Raw genomic sequence first — 12,350 nt, 5'->3', positions numbered from 1 at the left:
TCAGACAACACTCTTTTTCTATCATTCTTTCCTGTCACCACCTATCTTTTATAACTGTTTCAATTGGTTTCTGGTTCATGCTTTTCGTTGTTATTATTTTGCAAAAATTAGTAAATATACGCACACATTTAGTTCTTATATTTCTTACATAAAAAGTAGAATACTGGCTGGGCGCGGTGGCTCACGCCTGTAATCCCAGCACTTTGGGAGGCCGAGACGGGCAGATCATGAGGTCAGGAGGTTGAGACCATCCTGGCAAACACGGTGAAACCCCGTCTCTACTAAAAATACAAAAAATTAGCCGGGCATGGTGGCGGTTGCCTGTAGTCCCAGCTACTTGGGAGGCTGAGGCAGGAGAATGGCGTGAACCTGGGAGGCAGAGCTTGCAGTGAGCTGAGATCGCGCCACTGCACTCTAGCCTGGGCAACAGAGTGAGACTTCATCTAAAAAAAAAAAAAAAAAAAAAGTACTATATTCTTCTTCGACTTTTATTTTTTACTTGAAAGGTATTCTGAAAATCTTGCCGTTTCCATTCTTGTGGTGCTCTTCCTTGTTCTCTCTTTATGGCTGCATAGCCTTCCTTTGTGTGTCTGCTCCATAGTTCATTCCACCCGCCTGCTGTGGCTGGGCAGTGAAGCAGCTTCTGAATGGTGCTGTCATAGGCACAGTGCTGAGCCACTGGCAGAAAGGCAATCCCTGGAGAATGAAGTGAGCACAGTGTCCACACTTGGGCATACCCAGCCTCAGGCAAAGCAAGGGACTCATTCTGATTATTTGTGTTCAGCCCCTAGACAGGGCTGGGCTGGACCAGACTTGCATGAACAGAGACACTGAAATTTGGAAGTGGTGAAACGAAAAGTCTCTTGTTGGAACCTAGCACCTGGGTATCTTCATGGATGCTGGCTGAATTACTCACTCCATTCCCCAACCACTCTTTAAAAAAATTTTTTTTTCATCTTTAATTTACAAAGAGTAATCGTACATATTTGTGGGGTATAATGTGATGTTATGATATATGTTTACAATACGAAATGATTAAGCAAAGCTAATTAACAAATCCATCACTTCATTTATCATTTTTTTGTAGTGAAAGCACTTAAAACCTACTTTTTTTTTTTGAGACAGAATCTCACTCTTGTCACCCAGGCTGGAGTATGATGGTGGTATCTTGGCTCATCGTAACCTCTGCCTCCCGGGTTCAAGTGATTCTCCTGCCTCAGCCTCCTGAGTAGCTGGGATCTCAGGCATGCACCAACACACCTGGCTAATTTTATATTTTTAGTAGAGACAGGGTTTCTCCATGTTGGTCAGGCTGGTCTCGAACTCCCAACCTCAGGTGATCCACCCACCTCAGCCTCCCAAAATGCTGGGATTACAGGTGCAAGCCACCGCACCCAGCCAAAACCTACTTTTTGCAAGCAATTTTGAAATATACAGTGCATCATTATTTATTACAGTCACCATTCTGTGCAATAGATTGCTAAGGTTTATTCCTTCTCACTGAAACTTTGTGCCCTTTGCTCACTCCTAACACAGGTGGAACTTAATCTCTGGTCTGGAATGGTTTCTGTTAACGTGTTTGTTTTTGTAGGAGGAGCTTACAACGCTAAGACGGAAGCTAGAAAAATCAGAGAAGCTGCGGAATGAACTCCGGCAGAATACAGATCTGCTAGAAAGCAAGGTATCCCCATCCCTCCTCTTGGGTCCTTGTGGGGTTCTTTATGTATGTGAGATCCGTTTAAGGGGGAGAACAATGATATGCCTGCAAGTGTGCTAATTGCTTTACAAGCACTCCAGAATTACCTGTGAGGCACATACTGTTACTGAACTCATTTTACAGTGGAGGGAATTGAGGCCCTGTGATATTAAGTATCTTCCTCGAGGCTGCACAACCAGCAAGTATAACTGAGATTCAAACCCATGTCACCTGGTTCCAAAGGGGAGAATTTCTTAAGTAAGTCACAAAAACGCAAATCATAGGGAAAAAATGACAAATTTGACTATATTCAAATAATGAACTTTTGTTTATCCGAGCATAAAATGAAGATATATTGGCCGGGCGCGGTGGCTCAAGCCTGTAATCCCAGCACTTTGGGAGGCCAAGGTGGGCAGATCACGAGGTCAGGAGATCGAGACCATCCTGGCTAACCCAGTGAAACCCCATCTTTACTAAAAAATACACAAAAAAATAGCCAGGCGAGGTGGCAGGCGCCTGTAGTCCCAGCTGCTCGGGAGGCTGAGGCAGGAGAATGGCGTGAACCCGGGAGGCGGAGCTTGCAGTGAGCTAAGATCTGGCCACTGCACTCCAGCCTGGGCAACAGAGGGAGACTCCGTCTCAAAAAAAACAAAAACAAAAACAAAAAGAACAGAAAAACAACAAGTATAGGCCAATAATATGAATGGGCAGTTCCCAAGTAAGGGAATCTTGTTTCAAGAGTTCAAGTGTTCAGGAATTCAAATGGCCAATACACTCATAAAAAGACACTCAATCTAATTAGCAATTAGGAAGTGCAAATTAACACCTTAATAGGTACTGTTTCACACATCAGATTGGAAAAATCAAAGAGTGTGGTGTAGCCAAGTGTTGACAGGGCTTTGTAGCAGTGGGAATTCTTATTTACCGCTGATGGGGTCATAAATTGATCTCATCACTCTCGAGCAATTTGGCATTATTTATGAAAGTTGAACCTGTCCATGCCCTGTGGCTGGCAATTCCACCTCTAGGTATTTATGCTAGAGAAACTTATCCATGAATATGTGAAAATACAAGAAGTTCATAGCAACAGGCTTTGTTGTGTTGGAGGAATGTAAACACAGGAAAATAAACACTTAAACGGGAGCTTATTAATACGAGAATAGGTTAATATGTTTTGTGATAGTAAAAACTGGAACTCCCAAGAGTGAAAATGAATGAAGAGACAGGCAAAACTGTGGCTCACTGGCCAAATTCAATGCACCACCAGATTTTGTAAATAAAGTTTTATTGGAACACAGCCATGCTCATTCCTTTATGTGTAGTCTATGACTGCTTTCATGCTACGATGGCAGGGCTGAGCAGTTGCAACCTGAAACTACTCAGCCCTGCCATGTGGCCTGTGAAAGCTAAAACATTTACCCTCTGGATCTTTACAGAAAAAGTTTCCTGATCCTTAAACTAGAAAATGTGTATCAACATGGATTGCTCTTGCAAACATAGTGCCAAAGGAAAATGATTCAGTTACAGAAGAATACTTGATTGATTAGGGGTATATCCTTGTATACTTATGGTATCATTGTATTTATGGGAATCTAACACCAAATTCAGAGTAAGGGTTACCTGGGATATGGTCATGTGACTGGAGAAGGTTATGTTGGTTGAATGTGTGACTGCATTCCCTCTGCTTTCTTTATTTAGTTGGGTGTTGATTTCGTGGGCTGGGGGTGACTACATGAACCAGACAGTTCTTGCTCCAAGAAAGTCACTGCAAATTAGAGACAGACTTCTAGACAAAGTCATATGCTGTGTTAGTCCATTCTTTCACCGCTCTAAAGAAATATCTGAACTGGGTAATTTATAAAGAAAAGAGGTTTAATTCACTGAGGGTTCCACAGGCTGTACAGGAAGCATGGCTGGGGAGCCCTCAGGAAACTTACAATCATGGTGGATTGTTAAGGGGAAGCAGGCACGTCCTACATGGCTGGGGCAGAAGGAAGAGTGAGAAGGGGGAGGTGCTATATGCTTTTAAACAACCAGATCTCGTGAGAACACACTCACTATCACTAGAGCAGCAAGGAGGAAATCTGTCCCCATGATCCAGTCACCTCCCACCAGGCCCCTCCTCCAACACTAGGGATTACAATTTGATATGAGGTTTGGGCGAGGACACGGCCAAATCATATTATGTGCTATTATGTTGCATGTGGTCAGCAAGCCATGGCTAGACCAAAGAGGAGCTTTTCGAGGAAAACCTGCTGTTCCATGTAGACTTTCAGGACTGGGGAAAGGGAGGCACTTATCTAAGGATTAAAATGTAAAGGGTCACCAAAAAACTCAGCAAAATAAATAATATTTTAAAATTGTAAAGTAATGCAAAAAAAAAAATCCCTGATGAACAAAATATCAACATTTTAAGAAAATGCAAAATTTGTAGGCCACGATTAGGGTGAGGCAAGTAAGCATCCTATACAGTGTGAACCGATCTTTATTTAAAATGTTGATGTTTTCTTCATCGTGGATTTTTTGACTAATTGAGATTTTTTAAATATTGCATTAAAATCATTTATCTTGGCTGGGCGCGGTGGCTCAAGCCTGTAATCCCAGCACTTTGGGAGGCCGAGATGGGCGGATCACGAGGTCAGGAGATCGAGACCATCCTGGCTAACACGGTGAAACCCCGTCTCTACTAAGAAATACAAAAAATAGCCGGGCAAGGTGGCAGCGCCTGTAGTCCCAGCTACTCGGGAGGCTGAGGCCGGAGAATGGCATGAACCCGGGAGGCGGAGCTTGCAGTGAGCTGAGATCCGGCCACTGCACTCCAGCCTGGGCTACAGAGCGAGACTCCGTCTCAAAAAAAAAAAAAAAAAAAAAAAAAAAAATCATTTATCTTGATTTCTGAGAGTTTTTTTGGTTTTTTTGGGTGCCTCCTTAAATGTTGCACCCTAGGTAAGTGTTTTACATGCTTCATCCTATTCTCAGCTCTGTTTCTCCATGAAGCTCTGGGTACCTCCAAGGATTCTGTTAAAGACCAAATTAAACCCACGTTTTCACCCACTCAACAAATACATATGAGTATCTCCCATGTGTTAGACATTTGACTGGACACCTTGATAGAGCTAGGAAGGAGGTAAAGTCCCTGTCCTTACACAAGGTCTCCAGGCCAATAGAGGGAGACAACAGACCACAAGCAAGCTTGTCACAGATCATGAAGTGCTATGGCTGTGAAGCAGAAGGAGGTGACAGTGATGGAGGTTGAGCATGGGCTCTATTTACCTAAGTGGTCAAGGAAGAATTCCATGGAAGGGGATGTTTGATTCCAGATCCGAATGATTTGCTGTAATCTATATGCAGATCTGGTAGAAAGAGTAGATATGGCAGGTGCTAAGGTCCTGGGGCAATGTGAGATAATATTTGTCAGTCCAAGACAAAATTTAAAGCTTTCTACACCCGAGAGCACCTTGTGTTGTTATTACTTGCTTATAATATTGTTTGGCTTGGTTGATGGACAATGGTAACTATAAATGGATTTATGATTAAGCCAATAGAACATACTCTTCTTCCCATATTGATAACCCAAGTTGAGCCTGAGATGGCTCACGTGGGGATGTGGAATGAAGTTTGGGAGGAGGCGATCTCTTTTCTGCTGCTTCTCATCTTCCCTGTAAGATTGTGTCCCTTCTCCCCACATTAAAGTGTCAACCGTGGAGTCGGCCAGGGAGAAGACAGAAGCCTTGCTCCTTGCAGGAAGGACCACATCCACACAGAGAGTGAGGAGAGGCTGGGCTGAGATGCACCTTGAGCCTGTGCTCCTCTTGTGCAAAAGACTGTAAGGGGGAGAAGAAATGACACACACGTGCCTGATGTCTCATTCATGTCTTGCGAGAGCAAGCTGTCTGACCTCTCGCCGGCAGCAACAATGAGTAGAACAGCAGAAGTGAAAAATCGGAGAGCTGTGGGCAGGTTAGGAATATCAGGGACTTCCCTGTGGAAATTCCTTCCCACTGAGCTGACATTTGAGGTAGTCATTAATCACGAACTGTCAGGTCGGATTTGCCATGCATCAGTTGTTGGGGGAGATGTGCAGGGAAGAGATGAACATCTTTAGCATCCGGAGCTGCAGTTTATGGGACACTTGGAGAAGGAAGGGTGGAGGCTCAGGCTTCTGCAACCTGAACCAAGCAAACAAATGCCAACACCTACAGCATATTCTGCTCAGCCTCTTTAACTCTTTGCTTGTATCATGGTTACAACAAGATGTATGGGGCCTTGAAAAATTAAGATAAAATTTAAAAGTGAAGAAAGCCAGAGCGAAGGGAAATAAGAGCTGATGAGCGTATGAAGCCAGGCGAAGAGGTAGAAAATGGAAATCCATCTTTGGCCTTGGATGCCCTTTCATTTCATAGCCTTCACGTGTGCTGTTCACTCTGCCTGGAACACTCCCTTCCTCCTCTTCACCTGGTTAATACCTCTTCATCGCTTGTCACTCATTTTAGGTGGCACTTCCTCTGAGAAGCCCTCTTCAACACTCTAAGGGTGAGTTAGGGCCCTACTCTGCTACCACTAGCCTTGTCATTTCCCCTCACAGGATTGATTGACTCTTTCCTAGTGACCTCCTGTATCTCTGTCCCAGCTAGACTGAAACCCTTAAAACAGGGATCAATAATCCCTGCTTTCATCCCTGTTCATCAAATAATCCCAGTCCCTGGCACAGGATAGATAAAGAATGGTCGAATAGAAGCATTAAAGTTGGGCTGAAAAATCCGACACTGAGCTTCCTAGCAGCCAAAGCTAAGAGGGAAACAAGATATTTCATCGACATATTGCATGTAGATTAAAGAAAAAGAAACACCTGTTGCATGAGATAAGTAACTTTTCTGGGTATTGAGGTGTTAGGGAAATTTATTCCATGGATTCTCATAAAAGGGGCACTAAGGGATTTAGCAAAGGATGACTTCAGCAATCTTCACACAGTAATCGAGAAGGGATTGGGTAGGAGCACTTTTGGTACCATCATCCTGAACTGCAAGCCAAAAGCGTGATGTCACTTCTATCAAAAATGAATCAACTGAAGTCAAAGCAGTGCTTTATCCAGGAAGCACATTTGATGACTGAGTATTATGATGACTTTATCTTCCTCAAATCTTTCTCTCCCTTCCCACTTCATCTTCCCCAACTTCCAATGCTACTACTGGTTTATGTTGGTTGCTTTTATGTTAAAAAAAATTTTTAAATAGTTTTAGAGGGTACAATGGCAGTTTTTTTTTTCACATGGATGTATTGCATAGTGATGAAATCTGGGCTTTTAGTGCAACCACCACCCAAATAGCATGCCTTATATTCAAGAGGTCATTACTCTTTTTTAATTAGTTAATTAATTAATTTTTATTTTTATTTTTTGAGACAGAATCTTACTCTGTTGCTCAGGCTGGAATGCAGTGGAGTAAACACAGCTCCCTGCAGCCTCAACCTCCTGGGCTAAAGCGAACCTCCTACTTCAGCCTCCCATGTAGCCAGGACCACAGGTGTGCATCACCATACCTGGCTATTTTTTTCCATTTTGGTGGAGACAGGGGTCTCACTTCTTTGCCCAGGCTGGTCTCCAACTCCTGGGCTCAAGCAATCCTCCTGCCTTGGCCTCCCAGAGCGCTGGCGTGAGCCACCACACCAGGCCTGTAATTACACTTTAAAGAGCATCCTAGTCACCTGGGGAGCTGTTAGTCCTGTATCTTCCCCAGTCCACCTCCTGAGGGTCTGATCCAAGAGGAGGGTCTTGGTATGGGGGGGTGGGGAGCCCTCCAGCCCCTAGGTGATCATGATTCGGCGGGTGACGTTGCTTTAGAGCAGTGGTTCTCACACTTGCAAATGTATCAGAATGCCCTGTAAGACTTCTCAGAATACAGATTGCTAGACTCCGGCCTTAGAGATTCTGAATCAGTAGGCTTGGCGTGGCCTTGGGCAGGCTGTATTTCTAACAAGTTCGAATGCTAAAGGTGCCTGTCCTGGGACCACACTTTGAGACACATTAGGCCAGAGAACAGCTAGAAGATATCTTCTTCCACGTGCATCGGCTTTCTTGGGAGGGAATTTCTGTTAACAGACAAGGAGCAGACAACCCTTCCAGGGCCGTGCATTATGAAGACACCCGTGCTGCGGTTCATGGCCTCTGCATGCCACCCCTTTGTCTCTGGAGGGGGAGAAACAGTACTATCCACATTGCTAACACATGTTGTGTCTCGTCAGTGAAAACTCCATTTGACTAGGCTTATTAAAAAGACAACATTATTGCAGAATGATTTAAGTGCTTCATTTGAAGAAGAGGAGACGAGGAGCCGCTAAGAAGCTGGCTATAAATACGCTTCAAGCATGCAAAATCTGCCTTGGTGCAAACTGGGGTTTTTTTTTTATTTTATTTTCATAAGAAGGCAGCGCTGGTCTTCTTGTTGGAAGCACCTGTAAGGTTTGGGGAGCACACAGGATATCTAATGAGGTGGGGTGTTTTCCCCCACCCCTCTGGAGTAGGTTCTGGATTTCCCCCCAAGACCTTATTTATGGCAAAAGACAGGCCCATGCACTCCTGATTTCTGGCCTCATTAGCCTGAGAGGCTTCGCTTTTGGTAAGACATTGTGGAGACAATCCACCGACGGGGACTGGAGGTGTACATAGGTTGGAAAGTCTGTTTGCAAAGTGCTGAGGGAGTTTGATCATGGGTCATCAGTGTGGCTTCCAGCTTGTCTCTAGCAGGGGGTAGGAAAGTGACTTGTTGGGGTCATGTGATCACTGGTGACTGAGCCCAGACCACATCCCAGGTCTCCTGACTCCTTGCTCCATGGTCCTGCCACAGTGTGATGCTTCTGTGAGGAACTGGACGGGTAGCTCCCTAATTCCCAGGGGGAAATTAGACAGCATGGTTTCTTATCTGTCTTAGGCTATTAGGATCTGTTGAGCCTTCACTGCTGGGACATGCTGGGGAGGGTCTCCTGGTGGACAGTGGCAGAGGCATGGTGGTCATATTCATAGATGGTCCTGTTGGAAGTAACGAAGACCTCTCTGCTAAAGAACAGGTGGTGTATTCTTTCTGACTGTGTGCCTCAGTTTGCCCATACAAAACCGAGTCCATAATCTCTTCTCTACCTGTCTTGTAACACAGATAAATAATTTGGGTACGAGGTAAGGAATGAATACAGTGACCTGACCTTGTATGTCCGGTTTGGAGGGCAGAGGGTTGAGCCAGCTTGAGTTCCAGATGATTGACTTTATACCCTTACTGCTATAAGACTGTGGGCAAATTCTTCAAGTCTCTTAGCCTTTGTTTCATCATCAGTAAAATGGCAGTGGTAATCATTACTTCATAACAGTTATAACACTGCCTGCTATCTAGCAAGCCACATCACCACTATTACCAATAAATGTATTTTTAAAAGTGTTCACCCTCCCCCCCAGTAGAGTGAATTCCTCGAAGATAATGACACATCTTAGACAGTTTTATACCCTTCTGTGTCTAGCACAAAGCATTCAATGCAAATTCAGTGAATGAATGGAGTCATACTGAATTTAATGAGAAACATTACATTTAATGAGTGATGTTCTGTGCCAGCTGCTGTGATAAGTCCTCTCAGCATTGTGAGCATTTACCTGCATTATCTAATTTTACCTTTAACTAAAAGTGTGAGAAAAGTGTTAGTATCCTCATCTTATAGATGAGGCAAGGGAAGCCCCAAGAGCTGAAGTGATTCGCCCTACATCACACAGCTGGTGAATGGCAGAACTGTGATTTGAACCCAGGGCTGGCCAACTCTGAACAGACTGTGATAGAAGAGAAGCATCTACTCAGGTGAGAAGTGGGGTCAGGGAGGGCTTCACAGGGGAGAAGGCTTGAAGGATAAGCAGGAGCTGGCCAGGTGACAAGGTGAGGGGACATTCCAGGGGTATGTGGGTGTCGTGATCTTAGGATTATTTCCTCTTTCTGCTGAAACACTTGGGGGGCCCTAGTGGCCCTTGAAACCCCCTTCTAAAGCCCCCAGAAGGCCATAACTGTCCCTTCTTTCTAGAGGGACCCTCAAGGCCAGTGGGTGGTGTGTCACCCTCATATGCCCAGCTCAGAGGCATAACGTTTCTGCTGGCATTCTTACAAGATTGACCCATTCCCACTGATATCCAGAGCCTATAGAGCCTTCCCATGTATGAATTGCTGTCATGCCCTTATTCGTTCAGTCGACCCATATTCATTGAATCCTCAAGAGTCAGTTTGGCCGCGTGGTTAAGTAGCCACCACCTGGCTGGTGTCCTTGGGTGAGTGTTTGTACCTTGGTGCCTCAGTTTCCCCATCTGCCACCTGGAGACAACATCAGTACCCACTTCTCAGCATTGTGAGCATTCTGTGGGTAAACCTGTGCATGTGGTAAGCACTCTCTGTGGTGGTGATGGTTATTATTATGGTTATTCTATGTTACTATTACTTAGTAACGAGTGGTGAACCCAGCTGGGATGCACAGCAGAGGGCTGGAACTGGTGCCCACCAGGCATCTCTCGGGAAACCGGGAGCCTGCCACTAAGCTGCAGATTTGTTCTGAATTTCCCCTGCTGACTGAGGCAACTCTGGGGCAGTACCATGAGAATGAAGCCATGGCTTAATCTCCTTGACAAACATCCCACAAGCCTGCTGGTGCTGCAGTTGCACTGGTCCTGTATCTACTGCCTCATTTTGTCTTTTCATCACTCAGGTTGAAGGGGATGGGAGTGGGGACTCCCCTTCCACTGGGCATCCACCCAGGCTCTCTTTGGCCAAAGTGCCCAGTAAGGGTGGTTGAGGTCCAGATCTTACTTGCTCTTTGATCTGTACCCACTGGCTACTTAATCTCAGCTCTCTGGGCTATGGCTGTCTGATTTGTTCCAGGTGGATAATTACTTTACTAACGTCCAGATGCCAGAGGGGTGAGGGAGGTTAAAGAAAGGGTCAGATGGTAGATGTGGGACAGAAAATAGCAGAGTTGTTATGAGCCAGGTGCTGGGAGTCAGGCAGCCTGAGCTGGGCTACCTCTGCTACTTACCAGCTATGATCCTAAGCAAATCACTCGCTCTCTCAACTCCTCAGTTTCCTGTTCTGTGAAAAGGGAATAACAAAAATGCCCTTCTCATAAGATATTTGAAGGGCTTAAAGCAGATATGCCAAGTGCTCAGTGCATACCTATCCTCAGCATTTCAAGAGTGTGAGCTGTTTCTCACATAAGGGGTTATAATGAACAGATCTTTCTGTGCAAATTGCAAATTACAGGAGGAAAGCGAAAAGTTGCTGTTTCCTGCTGTCTGCAGGTCAGATGGTTTTTGGGCTTGGGAGTCTGTGAATATAAGAGCTGAGGACAGGATCAAGCCAAGACCCGTGTGTGCCCCTGTGGTTTATTTATCTCTCTGACTGGCCAGTGCGGTCCTTTAGAACAGGACCTGGCACACAACAAGTGCTCGCATAGTGCTTGGTGGATCCGTGAATAACAAGCAACAGTGACAGTCCCAGAGACCCCATGTGTGTCCAGTATTTAACATCCGTGAAATCCCAGTTACTCACTGCTCTCCCAAGCTGCCAATAAGGCCAATGCACAGGATGTATTTTTTCTGTTCCACTCTATACAAAATATACAACAAACGTATTAATTCCTGTCCCCTTCTCTCTGGCAGACCCTTGGAATAATTGTCCCTCAATAGAAAGAATATTTCTGTTGATTTGGCCAAGTGGTAGATCTGGAGAGGTTTTCAAGGTAATTTCTAGTTAATTGGTTCTTGAGGAATCTGCAAGGACTCTTCTGGGTTTGTAGACCAGACTCCCCCCTTCATTAAATTGGTTTTCAATTTGCAATCCCCTGACAGGTCTGAGCACGGTGCCTGCTCCTCACCTTGCTCCAAAGCCGCTGTGCCCCATGGTGTGGGAAGGGATAGGGATTTGTGGGGACAGGGGAAGGTCAGGGGCCACTTGTCTCCATGAAAAGCATGTGTCATTCCCCCCAGCATGAAAATACTACTTGTCCTTTGGGCTCCAGCCTCTGGGTTCTGTGAAACTCAAAATGAACGCATCAAATTAGTTGTGTGCTCCCCTTGCTCAGGCCGATTAGCATAAATTAAATTTCACACTAATTGGCTAAGGTGGAGAGAACACAATCCTGGTGCTTGGAATTAATGCTGATTTCAAGGATGGTGGTTAGGGGTGTGACCTGGGGCATTCCTGGATTGCACCGCCCTGTATCAAGTGTCCAGTGCAAATCAGCACTCTTGCAGCAAGAATGATCTTGCACAGGTAACCAAATTTAACCCCTCCAAATCCAAGTGTGAGGCCAAAATTAGGAGGAGATCCTGGCAGTTTCTAGGGCAGTAATTCTTACATTTTATTGTCCATAAAAATCACCCTGAAGCAAGTTGAAATGTAGATTCCTGAATTATGCTTTAGAGATCCTGGTTTAGGGGTCTGAGAGTCCTATAATTTGCATTTTCTTTTATTTTTTAAGAGACAGGGTCTCACTCTGTCACCCAGGCTGCAGTGCAGTGGTGTGATCATAGCTTACTGCAGCCTAGAACCCCTGGGATCAAGTGATCCTCCCGCCTCAGCTTCCAGAGCAGCTGGGACTATAGGCACCCACCATCTCAGCTGGCTAATTTTTAAAAACTTTT

The 12,350-nt window shown here is 45.1% G+C and overlaps 1 protein-coding gene across 3 annotated transcripts in view; it reads left to right on the top strand.

Annotated features, from left to right (window-relative positions):
• Positions 1-12,350, top strand: part of MYO18B (myosin XVIIIB) — a 300,946-nt gene that overhangs the window by 139,207 nt on the left and 149,389 nt on the right. For all 3 annotated transcript variants that reach the window (XM_077950288.1, XM_015149948.3, XM_077950289.1), the window contains one exon: positions 1,592-1,681. In XM_077950288.1, the coding sequence (XP_077806414.1) occupies positions 1,592-1,681 (90 nt within the window). The remainder of the gene's footprint in view (positions 1-1,591; positions 1,682-12,350) is intronic.

The sequence above is a fragment of the Macaca mulatta genome, chromosome 10 (genome assembly GCF_049350105.2).
Source record: "Macaca mulatta isolate MMU2019108-1 chromosome 10, T2T-MMU8v2.0, whole genome shotgun sequence".
NCBI lineage: Eukaryota > Metazoa > Chordata > Mammalia > Primates > Cercopithecidae > Macaca > Macaca mulatta.
The sequence above is the reverse complement of the archived record's forward strand: the minus strand, read 5'-3'. Positions and strand labels throughout refer to the sequence as shown.